Below are 17,204 nucleotides of genomic sequence, written 5' to 3'. Positions count from 1 at the left end.
GGGAGCATCCTTCATTCTCCGTTGATTGACAGGTTGTCTTTCTGATTTGGGTGTTGACTGGGCAATGACGTTGCTGTGGTCGATGATGCTTCCTGATGTCCTGGGTCCATGAGGGGCTCTGTGATGAGAATGAAAGAACATCTCCAGGCTTCCTCTGTCTTGCACAAGTGGCAGATGATGTGTGGTTTAGTGTGGAAAGCCGGTGAACAAGAGTGGACATTAATAGCCTGGAACTTGTGGAGGATGTTTTGGTTTGGGTGGTCGTGGTGGTTGTGCTCGACTTGTTTCAGAAAGACATACTTTTATAACACTCCAAGAGTTTGGGGTGGTTGGTAACATGTTTTGAAAAAATGGCATGCCTGTTTCAAAGTCCAATTAAACCAAACAGTTATCTGCATTCTGTTGTGATGAGGTATTTGATCATTTCTGGCATGGGCAGTGTGGCTCATACCCTTTCCATGTGTGTTTTCTGCTAGTGCCTGGATCAAAGTGGAACAGCTAAAGCCATACCATGCGCACAAGGAGGAAATGATAAAGATTAACAAGGGGAAACGCTTCCAGCAGGCTGTGGATGCTGTCGAAGAGTTCCTCCGGAGAGCCAAAGGGAAAGACCAGGTGAGAGACTGATTCTTGCTTTATTCCAACATCGGACTGGTTATTTTGGCCTTGTAACTAACAGATTAAATATGGCCCAAACCTAAAGCTCTATTCTTATGAAATGCCAATGGAGAAAACACTACTTCAGTTCTAGGGAATCCTCGTTTTGCTTATCAGCTTGAAACTCCATGCATGCCGCAGACTTTTCTGAAATAGATTGCTGTTCTTAGGAAAGTCACTTGGACTCAGGAGAAGTATCTCAGCTTTTGAGTACAACACAGGCATTTTTCCCTTTTACATCCTAGAGATTAGGAGTGTAGCTTCTGGGGTATATCCACTGCCTGGGTGTAAATCCCACTTCTTAGCTTTCGGGCTATAGGCAAGTGATTTGACTTTATCTGCTTCCCCAAATATCAGTGGGAGCGATAGAACCTATTTTGTAGGGTTGTTGTGTGGATAGCATGTAAAGCGCTTCTCCTAGGGTGTGGCTTGTGTAAATGGCGGTGGCAGCAGCAGTGGCTGCTGTGGTGGCTATCATTGTTATTATTAAACTTTCAGACATCGTCCCACAATTCTGCTGATGACAAGAATCGGCGTAATTCCAGTGAGGAGAGAAGTAGGCCAAACTCAGGTGATGAGAAGCGGAAGCTTAGCCTGTCTGAAGGGAAGGTGAAGAAGAACATGGGAGAAGGAAAGAAGAGGGTGTCTTCAGGCTCTTCAGAGAGAGGCTCCAAGTCCCCTCTGAAAAGAGCCCAAGAGCAGAGTCCCCGGAAACGGGGTCGGCCCCCAAAGGATGAGAAGGTTTGTTTTATCTCTGCAGCTCCTGGGATTAGTGACTTCCTTCTGTATATGAAAGAGTTGAGCTCTACAATGTGCCTCAGCTCACTGAGTGGACATAGAAACCTGTGCTAAGCGCTGCCCTAAAGAGTCCAGCAGACCAGGGGAGGGACACAGCCTGGATGCACAGGCGTGAAATAGGAACACAAGACAGCAAAGGATCTCACACTCAACTAGATGGTCGAGGCGGGAGAATAGTCTACCTGAGCCAGCATGTGAGGGCTGGCACCGGAAGGGGCTTAAGAAGAAAGAGGGGAAGAATGCATTCCAGAGATGAGGGCCCAGCCTACATGGGGCTTGATGTTGGCGTGGATATTCTCATTATAGGTAGAGTACAGGGAGGAGAGCAGAGAGCTAAAAGTGGGTTGTCACTGGATTATGGAGGGCCTCAAGGTTTACTAAAGCAGTATTTAATGTCATGGAGTCCATAGAGGGCCACGAACGTGTTGGAGCTGGTGGTCTGCTCCATGCTGTGTGTTAGCAGTGGTGGAGGCAGAGAAGAAAGGCTAAAGCCAGTCAGAAAGCTAAACCCAGGTTTGCGTTTATATAAGAAGTTATCCTGATAGCAAATACTGAAAAGAACTGTCTGAGAGGCACTCAGAGGAAGGGCTCATAAGATTTAGCAACTTATTACAGAGTGAAAGGGGGAGGGAGATGATCTCAGGTTTTTGCTTGGGGAAATGGTAATACCTTTCCCAAGAGCAAGAGTCAGGAGTAGGGTTGGTGTGCGGAGCAAGAGGACTAGTTCTGTTTTGAGTGTGACGAATTTGAGATGATGCCAAGACTATTAGGGAGCCTTGAACTAATGTCAGGATGGAATGTAGGTGTGGGAAGCGAATCTGTAGAAAGTATGTTGGAGAATACGAGCAAAGTATATCTGAGGCCCAGTGGGATCGGTCTTCAGAGAAAGTAAGGAGGGAGCAGAGTCAAGGGCAGGAGTCTTCTTTGCAGGGAAGACGCTTGGAGGGGTTCAGAGGAGCCATCACAGTGAAATAAAATGGAAATAACGTACCTTTCACCTTCCTGAAAAGATTTGGGTCAAGTCTTAAAAGCCAAGGGACGAGAATTCGAGATGGAGGAGGTGGTCTGTCAAAACACAGGGGAGGATTGTTAGAGCACAATCAAGGGGACAGGAGCCAGATGGCTGGCAGAAACAGTTGGGTGATAAGGCCGTGATGAAACACTAGACCGCACCAGATCAAGGCCTGCAAATTCAGACACCAGCGAGACCAGACAGGTCATGGCAACAAGAGGAGCTGGCTGAGGGTCTGCAGCCCTGACCTGCCTCCATGCTGAGAGCATTAGGGTGGCAGCAGCTGGCACTCTGGGGGGATCATGCTCTGTCCATGGGGTTCCAGCGAACTTTTGCCAGGTAGTCTGGTTTTTCCTCAAGAGAAGCTAGAAATACAGATTTTTATGTGAAATGTTCTAATTTTAAATGTTACATGCTAATTCAAAAGTTTAAAATATTTCCGAGCCAGACTGAGCCTGTGGGCTGCCACTGTGTGACCACTGTGTTAGAGAAAGTCCTTCTCACCGTTAGATGACCTGAGATTGAGTGTAGACAGAGTGACTAGTGGTTAGGACAGCCCTGGCTGGCGGTGAGCACAGGGAACCGCCAGCCAGAGGTGGAGAAGGTGGAGAAAACGCTAGCCGAGGTGCAGAAAGAACTTCTCAGGGGGTGTGATCTAATTTGATCCAATTGAATTGGTTTCCTGGGGATCCAGAGGCATCTGAGCTGTCAGCTTTTATACTGTTCTCCAAATTCCTATTTTCTGCTTTCTAAAGCCGTGGATCTCGCCAACTGCGTGCTGGCCCTGCAGAGAAACGACATCTTTTTGGAAAAAGAGGAGTGTGCAGGAGAGGTGAGGAGGAGGTCTGAGTCAGAACTTTGACTCCATAACTTGCTGCAGCTGTGTGACCTTGGCCAACTACCTTTGCCTTGGTTTCCTCGTCTGATCATTGGGAATAATAGTGATACCTGTCTCTCAGGTTTGTTGTGAGAATTAAATGAGTAACAAGAGCAAAGCACCAAGAATGGTGTGCCATACACTACGCATTTGATGAATGGCTTTATGTTTGTCAGTGTCTGGCAGTAGCCCGTTGTGCAGTGAGAGCATAGTAGTTGTCGTGTAACCCGAGGCCGCCACCGGGCTTACTGCAGCGACTCTTCTCACAGGCTCCCAGGGAAAAGCAGTTTGCCCTTGAGTCTGAATTATTAACCAGGGGATAGTAACATTTCTGCTGTTGTTCTTGGAGTCAGGTCCCCAGCCAAGAGGTCTGCTTGCTATTTATCCTTAGCACAGTCCTTTCTACAGTCTCCTTGCTTGGCCCGGCCTCTAGTGAAAGATTTGTCAGCTGGAGAGGAAGGAGTGTGGCTGGTGGTGCAGGGTGGACACAGGTGTTTCAGTTCACACAGTTGGTTTTAATGAAGCGCCTTCAGAGATGTAGGGAATCTGGGCTTGAAATTTTGGTGCATCTTCTGATCGAATAGGTCCTGTGTTGCTGCAGTAATTGTCCTTTGGCTGTCGGGCTTCTTTCTGAAACAGCAGTAGCCTAGGCTGATAATAGGGCAGAGCCCCGGATGATTGCTGTTCGGAGCCATAATCCCCTGTCCCGTGAGGATTAGTGGAAAAGGCTGACCTTTTGACGCAGAGGCGTCCGTTCCGTGCGTACGGGGAAAGGCTGGGTCGTGCCTCGACTCTGGTGTGAGAGGTGTGCTCTTATCCTCTCTCAGGAGCTCTCGTTTCCAAGTCCTGGGCTGAGAAGGAGAACTGCAGTTCTAGGCACACAGCACCCTGACAGCACAGAGCCATCAGGGCTGTGGCTCTCCTCAGATCCCCGAGTGGTGCAGAAAGTGATGATTTGGGAGTCGAGGCCTTCGGCTAGTGCCAGATGGAATGCCGGTAGTCTCCACCTGACTCTCCTTCTGTCCTGGGACCTTAAGCATGTCACCAGAGGTATGCTGCCCCTAGCCACAGGGAACAGGTACAGAACATGTCCATCGTGGCAGGACATTCTTTGGGACAGTACTTAGCACTACACCTCTTTTTTTCCCCAGAGCTCTTTATTCAGCACATGTTGATTGAGCAGCTCCCCCATAAGCCAGATGTCTAGTGATAAAGCAGCGTGATAGTTAGACAAGGCCCCTCTCATGTTCACTTTTTCAGTAAATAGTGAACATCTAATCTGTGCTAGACATGGCTCCCAGCATGGGATACAGAGTAAACAAAATTGACAAAGGTCTTGCTTTCAGAGAACTCACTTATAACATCAGCATCACATTCTAAAGGGGGAAGATATAGAGGAGTCAGGGAAAGCACCCCAATAAGGTGTGACATTTCTGTGGAGACCTGAAGTGAGCATGTGAACCAAGTAGACAACTGTTGGAAGAGCATTCCCAGTAGTGCAAAGGCACTGAGGCAGGCATATGCTTGGTGTGTTTGGGGAATGGATGGAGGGCCAAGGGGGTGCTGGTGAGTTAGAGAGTGGTCAGGGGGAGAAGATATAATAGGACATGAATTCAGAGAGTAGGGTGAAGTGGGGGTTGTAGAACTTGTAGTGCTCCATAGGCCATAATAATAAAACCTTTAGCCTGACTGTGTGAGACAGGAAGCCAGTTGTAGGCCGAGAAGTGGCCTGCTGCACTCTAGCTGCTCTGTACAGTCTAGACTGCAGGGTTCCAGAACAGAAGCAGGGGGATCCCTTTTGCTACAGTCCAAGTGACGGGTGATGGCAGCCTAGCTTGAGTGTTATCTGTGGGGTGGCAAAAAGGGGTCACAGATCCCCAACTGTAAAACCATAATCATTGCTAGCAGGTAAGAGGAGGGTGGAATCAAGAAGGATCGCAAAAATCTCACACTGGTAGAACACTGTGGAAGGAGCCATTTGAGTGGGGAGATCCAGAGTTCAGTGGGGCATATCAAGATTCCCATGAGATTTCCAAGTAGAAATGTCAGGAGGGCCACCGTGGCTGGAAGATCCTACACATGGAAAGGGAGTGTGAGGTAAACTTGGTGGAGGGGACAGGAGCACAGCAGGTGTAAGGCTGAAGCAGCTCCCTGCCCAGGATGGGTGTGGGCCAGGCTGTTGGTGAGGAGGTTCACCCCGTTCCACTGGGTCCTGCCCTGGCATCGGCCTGGGGAGAGAGTGGGGCTCTTGGCTCCCAGCTGCCCTGGGTTGGAAGTCTGGCTTTGTCACTTAGTAGCTTAGTAGCTAAAACGCTGGGCACATTTCCTCATCAGCACCATGTGGCTTTCTTAGTTTTTTCTGAGATTCTCTCTGAAGCCGGTACTGTTTTCTTAATGTTCGCGATTATCTGTAAGGAATCTTCTCTGTGACTTGCTGACAGCACTGCACACCATAGTTGGGCTTTCCAGAGACATCTGTCCTTGTGAAACTTGGGCACAAGAAGACAATTTGTTATTTCAAGAACAGAGAAGAAAGCCTTGCTCCCTGTTGATGAGAACTTGCCTGGTTTCTCCCGATGGACAGTCAGAACCGTGCCTGGGGACTGACGCTGGTGGGTTGGCTAGGGGGTTTTGTTTAAGGTGGAATGTGACTGAAGGAAGCAAAGCAGTGAAGAGGCGCTCCCTGATTTGGTGCAGGAAGACATCTGCTACTGCGGTGGCCTCAGTGTCTTGACCATCTGTCTTTCCCTCTGTAGGATCTCACCATCCCTGAGTCTAGTACCGTGAAGGGGGTGATGACTGGACCGATGGCCGCGTTTAAATGGCAGCCGACTGTGAGCGAGGTAACAAGCTCTCCCGCGGGCCGGGACAAGCTCAGCCTCCAAGCAGGTTTCCTGGCCTGTGTGAGGCGCTTTCCTTTCTCCATTTTTTAAATAGCAAGACGGTATTGAGGTGTACGAGGGGGAAAAGTGCAAATCTCCACCCTCAGGAGTTGCTCAGTATCAAGTTCAGTGTAACTTTTTCCAGACCCTTTGATACACCGCCCCACTCACCCATCATTCATTGAATTATATACCCACATGGAGTTTCTGTTGTTGGGAATAGGGTTGGTTTTCACAAATGTGGGATTGGCCCCCACATTTTTTCACTTAATGCTTTATAAACACCATTCACTGTTCACATATACAACTCTACTGTTCAGTAGCCCCTTGGAGTGGGTGCCTTAGTCCCCTGTTGAGCCTAATTTTGAAAGTCCTACACCCATTGCCCTGTATTTCTGTTTATATCAATCCTCCATGAGACTAGACACTCAAGGGTCTGGCACCAGGCACAGTAGGTAAAACCCTAAAATTGGGAGAGTCCTGAGAATTTATTTGGCTTTGCCTGCTCGGTTATCCAAAGGGACTGGTAAATGCTGTGTGTTAAAAATACTAGTATGCCTTTTAAATATTTTCCTAGCGTTACTGGAATGATTTTTATGCCAGCCTGACAGAATTGTCTCTTCTTTTCCACTTGTAGCCAGTTCCCTCTAGCTGGAGCAGGGATCGTTTATAAAAGGCTTAGACCAACAATGGGAAAGCACTTCCAGGCAGTTACATAGTCGAGACCAGCTGCCAGGGATGTTTCAGCCAGAGGAGAGTCAGTTACCAGGCAGTTACCAGGCAAGGTGACCTCTGGTGGAAGATATGTTGTTCTATTGAATCATTTTCTGGTTTCAGCCTGTGAAAGATGCAGACCCTCATTTCCATCATTTCCTGCTCAGCCAAACTGAGAAGGTGAGTTGGTCTTTGACGTTCTTGATCCTTGGTCAGGGGTTGGCCTGAGGGGAGAAGGTGGCTCCATGAAACCTCACCCTGCTAGTCTGAAAAGTTAGTCTCTGCTTCTGTCACTGCCCAGAGCGACTAGATAAAAAGTCACATGGAGGCCCACTCGTGAATCAGGTGTTATTACGGTTAAAAGTAAACCAAAAAAAAAAAAAAAAAAAAGGCATTTAAAACTCAGCAGCTGTGTGGTTGAGACATTTGTGCTTGCCTTCGGAGTCTAGGGCAGAAGCCAGACCTTGTGAGCTATCAGCACTCATGAGGTAGCCCATGCTGTTTGGTGGATGCATTCTCAGGCTTGCTGTACAGTCTCTCTGAACCATCGGGTTGTGGAGGGAAAGCTTCCCACAGTATCTGCAAGGCCATGAGTTAAGCTGAACCTTGGTAGAGGACCTGATAGGCTGTGGCTTTGGAGTTGGACAGATCTGGGTTGCAATCCCAGTTACACTGACTAGCTTCGCAATTCTGAGTGTATGACTTCACGACTCTGATCCTTAATGTCATCATTGGCAAAAGAATCTTGCAGAGTTGCATAGATATTTGAGTGAGGTAGTGTGTGTTACCTTTCTGATGTGTCCTTTGGAGTTCAGTAAAGTCGAACAGCAAATAGGTTTTCAATGTTAACACCACACTTTAGGCCTAATCTCTTAGGGAAATTATAACAAAGACCAGTTAAGCATCCAGTTTAATACATAGTCTTTTTTCCCTCCTTTATTAGCCAGCTGTCTGTTACCAGGCAATCACAAAGAAGTTGAAAATATGTGAAGAGGTACGTAGGTTCCATGCCTCCCTGTTTTTCTCTTCCACTAGGGCCCTTGCCGTGGGCAGACTGACCTGATGAGTTGTGCTTCCTTTCCCTAGGAAACTGGGTCCACCTCCATCCAGGCAGCAGACAGCACGGCCGTGAATGGCAGCATCACACCCACAGACAAAAAGTAGGACCTTTGATGAAAAGGCTTCTTGTGGCTCTAGTTCTGTTAGGGAATAAGGGATGACCCCAGTGGGGCTCTTTAAGGGTTGTGTCCCAGCCATTGCTGGGACTGAATGGAAAGAGAGAGGGAAAGTTGTAATTTTTAACGAGTTGCCTGAGAGTAATTTGACCTGCAGGAGCCCTAGGTCCTATAAGTACATGGTGGGGTTCCCTCGTAGCTCACGGATGAGTCTTTGAGCTGGAGGAACACTCAGTTTGGTGGTTCTCAGACTTTCCCCTGCCTCAGAATCACCTGGAAGGCCACATGTGAAGCATCAACTGCTAGCCCCCCCCCCACCGGGGTTTCTCAGTCGGTAGATCTGTAGAGTTTGTGTCTTGGACACCTTCCAGGGTGTGCTGCTGCTGCCAGTCAAGAGACCACACTTTGAGATACGCTGGCTTAGTAGAACAGTGATGAAAACCCTGAAACTGGCTGTGGTGGGGGCAGGTGGCAGGTGAGAGGTAAATCACCATCGTCCTGCCTTCCCCAGCTCTCCCTGCTGTCGCCACCCAGTCCTTCCTGCGCACCTCCCAGCAGCTCTCTGCCGGGCTCAGGCAGGTGGGCGAGCCTTGACTGTGGTCACCAAAGTTTAGCTTGCGCCTGCACATACCTGCCCTTCCTCTGGCGGTATGTGCAGTCGTGTGTCTGAAAGTGCTGAGAGGGAGCACTCTCCTGAGCAGTGTGGCCAGACCTGAATTTTCTGTGCACCTCTCCTGTACAGTTCTTTCTCAGAGTAAAAACAGTACATCTTTAACTTGATTCATAATTTTTTGTGCTGATGAAATCCCTGATTCTACCAGTTATTTTGGGTGAATGGCCCTGGGGAGAGTGGAAAAGGCAGAGGCATGTTCAATGCTAATGAAAGGGGACATGGGTGTCACCCACTGATTAAAGGAGGATTGTGCTGATTTTTTTAAGAAAAGACAAGGATGAAACTGAGGCCAGAGTCCGGTGCTTTCACCTAAGACCTTTGTTGCCCCATTAGTCAAACCATTTTTTGACATGAATGTGAAGCCAACTACACAGTGAAACAGCTGTATGGTGTACTAGGTGTCCTGGAACTCCAAGAAAAGAGAATTAGTCTGCCGTGATGTCAAGGCATAGGGCAAACTTAAACTACCCAGACAGCTGTGAATGACAAAAGATCTCCTGGGTTTTGAGCTTTGGCTGGAAACTTAGTGGGCAAGGGTGCCATGTGGTGAGGAAGGTGGTGGGTTCTGTTTTCATTGTTGGATTCATGCTAGGACAGAGAGCATGTGAGAGTTCATATTCCACCAGGGATGAGGGGAGACCCTTTCAGTATGAGAACCAGTTTGCAGGGGTGGCTGAATGCGAACCCAGGAGACCGAGAATACTAAAAGGGTAACTCAGATGAAGGTGAACAGGCTGCAGAGAGGGTCTAGAGCTGAGAGAAACCAAAGCTGAAACCAGAACACCATGTAGTAAGAAATGAAGGATGAGGCATTGGTTAGCTATATCACATGCAAGGAGTAAAGTGCAGGAACCAAAAAAAGATCTTTGGGCAAGATAAAATATCTGTAAAAGCACATAGAAATAGCAGTAGTAGCCAATAGCCCTTAAGTTCTCAGCGTTGCAGGAAGAAGCAGGCCACAGAGAGTGAAGGTAAGCAGATCATGTTGTCCACCTGAACTCTAGTCCCCCAAGATGAGCATGGGCCTGCAGTTAGAAGGGCAGGGTGGGGAACTGCGAACAGGCCAGCGGAGAGCAGAGCCAGGCAGGTTCAGGAGAAGGCAGACATAGGAAGAATTCCCCTTCTGGAGAAGATTGGCTCCAGGCTTTGAAAAGGGTCAGGGCCCATCTCTGCCACAGCAGGAAGAACACAAAGGTAGTGTTAGGTGTCGAGCTGGGGAGGGAGATGAAGACTATGTACCTGATTCCTATAGTTGGAGAAGTTGACTGGCTCTGAACACATTGTTTCAGTTACTTGTCACGGATTCTGAAGTGCTTTAAAGTGGCGTCTGAAAGCCTGGCATTCGGGACGGCTAACCAGGAAACTGCTGCAAGAGTTGAAGACAAATGCCTCCTTTCTCACTGTACCGGCACTGTAGGCTCAGACGCTCTGTCAGACAGTAAGGGAACAAGTTGGAAGACTTGCCCTAAACCCTATGAGACACACTTCTTTCTATGGCAGGCAAGGGTTTAGAAAAGCCCATTTAAATTGAGGGACACTTTGAAACATTGTCACGATGAGAAAAGGCACGACGTGCACGCCCTGCCACTGGCTCTGCAACGGTGCTGTCAGCCACTGAGTGGACTTTTTGGTGGATAAGGCCCCTACCCTGAACCCATCGGTATCTCTCTTTTTCAGGATAGGATTTTTGGGCCTTGGCCTAATGGGAAGTGGTATCGTCTCCAACTTGCTAAAAATGGGTCACACGGTGACTGTCTGGAACCGGACTGCAGAAAAAGTAAGCATTCGAGGGGGTGCTTGTCAGGCGGGGTGGGACAGCGCCCTGACCCTTGGAGTTGGAGTGGCTTAACATGGGAATGTTGCTGTTGCCTCCACTCAGCATTCTGCATGCGGAGAGCAGGAAAAGCCAAGCTCTTTGTTCAGTCAGGTAAAGCTGTAGGTGTATGAGCTTCAGATGTTTGCTTTTTTGTGGTTTTGTTTTTTTTAATTTCAAGTTTTTATTTAAATTCTAGTTAATATATGCGGTAAAATGGTTTCAGGTGTGGAATTTAGTAATTAATCACTTATACATAACATCTGGTGTTACATAACTCATACATATCATCACAAGTGTCCTCTTTAATACCCATCACCCATTTAGCCCATCCCCTGCCCACCTCCTTCCATCAACTCTTAGTTTGTTTTCTACAGTTAAGAATCTCTGAGCTTTGGATATTATTATAAAAAGTAAATGTCTAAAAACATTCAGGTATAAAAATGAAGTGAAAATTCTTCCTTCCTTGCCCCTACCTGAGGTAGCTCACGTCAGGTGTTTGTATCCTCCTTTTTTTTCATGCACATGCAAATATATGTGTGTGTATATTAGTAATGCATTGATACTGAGTGCATAGACATAGATCTTCTTCCTTTTTAATGGCTGCACTGTGTTCTGTCATTGGGACTGTATTAACAGCACCGTACAGTAGAGCATTCTGCAGTGCTGGAGATGTCCAGTGTCTGCACTGTCCACTATGGTAGCCACTAGCCACATGTGGCTCTTCAACACCTGAATCATGGCTAGTATGATGGAAGAATTGAATTTTTAATTTTATTTCACTTAAATGTGAATAGTTCCCCATGGCTACTGCCCAACAAAGTGGACAGGACAGATTTAGAAGCTCTTAACCTAAGGTGGTGGTCCACCACTCCAAGTGGTCCACCAATGGTGGTCCACCATTCCATTGCGTGCCCTGCAATGGAATTCCGAATCCGAATGTGCAGCTTTTGTAACGGAGAGAGGCCACGGCTCCTCCCATCAAGTTCCTGTCCAAGAGAAGGTGAAGAACGGTAGTCTGAGTACCACAAACTAAAGCCCGGTACTCACCAGGAGCACATGAAGAGAGATTGAGGAAGGACCAGCCTGTTGGGGAGCAGGTGGGCCTGAGCATTGTTTACAGGGTTACTGAGTGAGCCTCCGTGTGCAGCTTGGTGCACCTGAGAGGAGGGTGGCTGCTGAAGGAGGTGGCAGCGCTAATTGGTTTGAATTAACAGAAATGTCTTGGCAAGGTTTAAAAAAAAATCTAATGAAACAAAGGCTTTTTTTTTTTTTTTTTTTTTTTTTTTTTTTAGATTTTGTTTATTTGACAGCAAGAGAGGAAACACAAGCAAGGGGAGTGGGAGAGGGAGAAGCAGGCTTCCCACTGCGTAGGGAGCCTGATGCAGGGCTCGATCCCAGGACCCTGAGATCATGACCTGAGCCGAAGGCAGATGCTTAACAGCTGAGCCACCCAGGTGCCCCAAAACAAAGGCCTTTTCAAGAATAACAAGGAACTGGTTAGAGAGTCAAGAGGGTTGGGGGGAAAGGGCACTGAAAGCTGTGCTAAAAGGTTTGGGCTTCAGCTTCTGGGCATTGGGTACCTAAGGCAAGAGTGAGATCTCTGGTCCCATCAGCAAGATAGGTTGTGATTCAAGGCGTAGGTAACCAGGAAATGTAGACCCAGACAGTTGCAGAAGCTGGGAGAGTCAGACGGTTTCCCTTATAAGTACATTCCCCTTTGATAGAAGTGCCTCTGGTCAGCCTGTATCTTGACTGGAAAACCTAAATGTTATATAAACATGGCCATTCTTTCCAAATTTATGGGAAAACAGGAGAGCAAAGCAGTTAAGAACCTCGGTTTGGAATCAGACCTAAATCCAAGTCACAGGTGTCTTGCTCACCCTCTCCAGCAAGATTGTTGACTTTCCTAAGCCTCAGAGTTCTCATCTATAAAATGATGTCAGCAAAAGCAAAAGATGAGGGGCGCCTGGGCAGCGCATTTGGTTAAGCGTCTGACTCTTGGTTTCAGCTCAGGTCGTGATCTCAGGGTCCTGAGATCGAGCCCCACGTCAAGCTCCATGCTCAGTGTGGTGTCTGCATTTTGGCTCAGGTCATGATCTCAGGGTCATGAGATCGAGCCCCGTGTCAGGCTCTGTGCTGGGCATGGAGGTTGCTTAACTTTCTCTCTCTCTCTCTCTGCAGATCCTCCTCCCCCACTCAGATTCACTCTCGCACTCTCTTTCTCAAGGGAAAAAAAATAAAGCCATGTAATGTAATTTTTTTTTAAAGGATCTAGATAAAAAAATTATTCCCTGGTATAGTAAATGGGAAACACATTTTCACTTTTTCAGAAAAGAAAGAGTAGTGAGATCTCTTCCAAGCAAAGTTTAAAACATAAAGCTATATACTAAAAGGCTAAGGTGCGTGTGTACCGTGATAGACACACGCCCGTCAGCTAGACTGGACAGCTACGACTTCGTATGATAGCCGTAGCTCACTGCAAATCAGTGAGATAGGAGAAAGGTAAGTCAGTAAGTTATATTCAGAACAACTGGTTAGAAATTTGAGGAAGTACTAATCTCACTTCGTACCACCTACTAAAATTAATTCCACATAGATTGAAAGGGACACCAACTGAAAGTGCTTATAGCAAGTATGACAGGAAAAGGGTGATATATTGATTTTATTAAACACATTGTTTGATAACTCCAAAACAAAAAATAGCTCACAAAAGAAACAAAGGTATTAAATTTAAAAGTTTAAGTAATCAAGAGTAATCAAAATATATCATGGGGCGCCTGGGTGGCTCAGTCATTAAACGTCTGCCTTCGGCTCAGGTCATGATCCCAGGACCTGGGATCGAGCTCCACGTTGGGCTCCCTGCTCCTCGGGGAACCTGCTTTTCTCTCTGCCACCCCCCCTGCTCGTGTTCCCTCTCTCGCTATCTCTGTGTGTCAAATAAGTAATAAAATCTTTAAAAAAAAAAAAGTAATCAAAATGTATCAAACAAAAAGTTGCTGTTTTGGGCTGGTTAAGTCATCAAGTAGGACCAAATTTTTATGCATTTATGGATGCTTGTTTGTTGTTTTTAAATGATGTACTCAGTGCTGGTGATTTGAGACCTTGCTGATGATCATTATAAATTAACAGCTCCATTGGAAAGCCATTTGTCTACATTTATTAAGAACTTTAAAGCTATTTGGAGCCTGTCTTATTGTACTTTCAGAGACCTAAATTCAAAACATAAAGGGAAAGTATTGTACCTGAAGATATTTGTTGGGAGTCATTTATAATTAAAAGCAAGCTATATATCTAACTGCAGGAGAGCCATTAGATAAATTCAGGTGTATCTCAATGGAATATTCTGCAGCCATCTATTATAAATGATAATTATGAAAGGCTACAATACGGATAAATATAAATCACACACATTAAAAGTTGGATACAAAATAGTAGGTTCACATTATTCTAATTACTTTTTTAAATGCCTTGAAAAGGAACTACACTGAAATATTAATGATGTTTTGTTACGAGATGTTCTGGGTAATTTTCTCAAGGAAGAAAAGTTGGTGCTTTTAGACCCCCAGAAACATCTTGGTAAAGAATGACAGCCTTCCAGCCCCAGGCCTGCTTCCCCAGCACAGTGTGGATAGCCTGGGACACTGGGCAGGTTTTGCCACAGCCAAGACAACCACAGAGGGGTGCAAACAGGTACTGTTTACATCCTGTTCTTTGAACAGGAAACCTTCAGGAGACACTTGTTTTGTGCTTACTGTGAAGTACAACATCGTTCTAGGCACCAGGAAGGCGGTCCTTAAGGAGCCCCATCCACTTCCCTCAGAAAGTCGGACTACCAGCTCTAGTGTCCCTGGCTCCTCGCCTCAGACTTCTGCCTCGGGAGGCCAGCCAGGAGGGCTGCACAGAGTGTCTCTGGCCTGGCTGGTGTGTGTGTTGTGCACTGCCTGCAGCTCACATTAGGATCTGTGACTTTTGCAGTGTGATTTGTTCATCCAGGAGGGGGCCCGCCTAGGAAGAACCCCCGCTGAAGTCGTTTCAACTTGTGACATCACGTTTGCCTGCGTGTCAGATCCAAAGGCAGCAAAGGACGTAAGGATCCCCTCCCTTCCCTCAGTGTCTCAGGTTGTGGCCAGGAAAGCAGGCTGGCCTCCCTGCCTTCTCCCCTGCACATGAGCGAGTGTCCGTAGCATGTGGGAGGGTTATAGTTCCCATCTGGGGCCATCCCGCATTGTGAAGGTTATCTGCATAAATTAAATACAGATGTCCTTTAATTCGGAGCAAAGAATGAAAATAATTAGGGTCCCTGAGATCTATGCTGACCATCCCCATGTATTCTTATTTGGTTCGTGTGGCGAGATCCTATGTTTAGCTATAGCTATATTTGTACGTTTTAAAAGTTCAGGTATGGGGCGCCTGGGTGGCACAGCGGTTAAGCATCTGCCTTCGGCTCAGGGCGTGATCCCGGCATTATGGGATCGAGCCCCACATCAGGCTCCTCCGCTATGAGCCTGCTTCTTCCTCTCCCACTCCCCCTACTTGTGTTCCCTCTCTCGCTGGCTGTCTCTATCTCTGTCGAATAAATAAATAAAATCTTTTTAAAAAATAAATAAATAAAAGTTCAGGTATGATAGTCATCTTGTTAAATTGGTAACTAGCTTAATCCAAGTAAATCCAAAGAAGCCCAAGAAAATACTGAGGTTATCGTTTAAATGGGAGGTTTTCAGTAAAAAGGAACACACACGTATTCTTTTTGAAGATAAATGGGAATAAAGTAGAGGTATTTTTCTCTCTTATGCTTATTTACTTGCAGCCCCCTTTCAGCCTTAATATTTAGCTCCTAATCAGGAGGTGAGCCAAAAAAGTAATAGGATTCTGACCTTAGGTCTAAGGGGCTCCTGGATGTCTGGCTGGGAGCCTGGGCTATTGCTTCTCCCTTGTGTCCCCACAGCTGGTGCTGGGCCCCAGTGGTGTGCTGCAGGGGATCCGCCCCGGGAAGTGCTACGTGGACATGTCAACAGTGGATGCTGACACAGTCACCGAGCTGGCCCAGGTAGCGGCCTCGTTCATGCTGGCCCTCCAGCGTCCTTGGCAGTTGGAGCCCAAGACTCAGGCTGATTGATTATGTCTGAGTGTAGGCAACTTGGTTACTGTAGGAACCAAGCCAGGAGAGGATGAGAGGCCTGTAGCCTTGGGACTAGCCTGTCTTCACTTTCTACTTTCAGAGCCACAGCTAATCTGAACAGCCGTGAGAGGAGAGGTGCTGTCCGGCTGGGACAGGCATTAGGTCCTGTAGCTGCCAGCCCCGCAATGAGAAGCAATCCAGGCTGCTGGCAGGGCCTTTTTGGTTTAAGCAGCCATCTACAGTTGTGACTAACAGTATTCTTCCCCCTGAGCTGCTAGGCCAAGTGAGGGGGTGGTGACTTCTGGCCCCTGTGTGTTCTGAGAGTGGCTGAAGCAGAGACGGGCAGTGTCTGGAGGAGGTGTGGTCCACCAGGCCATTGGTATGGTCATGCTTGGTCATTGCAAGAAATTCTGCGTCTGGGAATCTGGGGAGACCCCCACTTCTCTGTTTACTACATGAATTCAGGCATCTGTTTAGGGCCTCGGTGTGGAGGGCCAGGTGTTCCCATTTGAAATCTCTATGAGAGGCAAGGCCTTCAGAAGCTATGACTTTCCTTTCCAGGTGATTGTGTCCAGGGGGGGCCGCTTTCTGGAAGCCCCAGTCTCAGGGAATCAGCAGCTGTCTAATGATGGGATGTTGGTGATCTTAGCAGCCGGAGACAGGGGCTTGTATGAGGACTGCAGCAGCTGCTTCCAGGCAATGGGGAAGACCTCCTTCTTTCTAGGTAACATGCCTGCCCACCCGTCGGGCCACTGCAGGCCCGGAGGCTGGGTGGGCCACATCCCCTCTAGACTGCATTGATGACAGCGTCAGTCCCGCACGGCCTCTCTGCCTGGGGCCCCCGTGGGAAGGTTTCCTTTGACTTGCACAGTCAGTGCCTGGAAGGAGGAAGAGCCCGAAGGGTCAGAGCCAGTTCTGTCAGGGGCAGGTGAATGGGGCCTCCCCTGGGTGTAGAGGTGGGTCCGAGCAGGGGTGGGCAGAAAGTCCCTGCCCTCAGAATTCTTGGGAAGTGACCGGGATTCTCTGCCCTGGCCAGGTGAGGTTGGCAATGCAGCCAAGATGATGCTGATCGTGAACATGGTACAGGGAAGCTTCATGGCCACCATCGCTGAGGGGTTAACCCTGGCCCAAGTGACAGGCCAGTCCCAGCAGACACTCTTGGACATCCTCAATCAGGGACAGTTGGCCAGCATCTTCCTGGACCAGAAGTGCCAAAGTAAGTTGCCTTTGGCCTCCCTTCTTGCATTTTAGTTGTGATTGGACCTGAGAAACGGTCAGGACGCAGTCACAGAGCATTCTCTTCTTCAAGGGCTAACTGGTGTGAAAGATGCACCCTCTCGAATCAGTCCATGCCCTCTGTCGGGGGGGGGGGGTCCAGACACATGGCAGATGGGATTTGGGGGTACTGACTGAGAACCAATCTCTTCAGTGTCCAAGAGGGAAGAAATGCTAGATGTTGAGCCCTGACGGTACAGCAGATA

The 17,204-nt window shown here is 47.8% G+C and overlaps 1 protein-coding gene across 7 annotated transcripts in view; it reads left to right on the top strand.

The window, feature by feature from the left end:
- The window catches only part of GLYR1 (glyoxylate reductase 1 homolog), a 33,418-nt gene that overhangs the window by 10,307 nt on the left and 5,907 nt on the right, over positions 1 to 17,204 (top strand). For 2 of the 7 annotated variants that reach the window (XM_044391511.3, XM_057315087.1), the window contains exons 4-14: positions 477 to 615; positions 1,156 to 1,398; positions 6,101 to 6,187; positions 7,064 to 7,120; positions 7,884 to 7,934; positions 8,027 to 8,100; positions 10,466 to 10,565; positions 14,580 to 14,690; positions 15,550 to 15,651; positions 16,285 to 16,447; positions 16,760 to 16,939. In XM_044391511.3, the coding sequence (XP_044247446.1) occupies positions 477 to 615; positions 1,156 to 1,398; positions 6,101 to 6,187; positions 7,064 to 7,120; positions 7,884 to 7,934; positions 8,027 to 8,100; positions 10,466 to 10,565; positions 14,580 to 14,690; positions 15,550 to 15,651; positions 16,285 to 16,447; positions 16,760 to 16,939 (1,307 nt within the window). The remainder of the gene's footprint in view (positions 1 to 476; positions 616 to 1,155; positions 1,399 to 6,100; positions 6,188 to 7,063; positions 7,121 to 7,883; positions 7,935 to 8,026; positions 8,101 to 10,465; positions 10,566 to 14,579; positions 14,691 to 15,549; positions 15,652 to 16,284; positions 16,448 to 16,759; positions 16,940 to 17,204) is intronic. The other 5 variants (XM_026520382.4, XM_057315088.1, XM_044391513.2 and 2 more) reach the window with 3 other exon arrangements.

The sequence above is a fragment of the Ursus arctos genome, unplaced genomic scaffold (genome assembly GCF_023065955.2).
Source record: "Ursus arctos isolate Adak ecotype North America unplaced genomic scaffold, UrsArc2.0 scaffold_2, whole genome shotgun sequence".
In the NCBI taxonomy this organism is placed as follows: domain Eukaryota; kingdom Metazoa; phylum Chordata; class Mammalia; order Carnivora; family Ursidae; genus Ursus; species Ursus arctos.
This window is presented reverse-complemented; position numbering and strand designations above follow the sequence as displayed.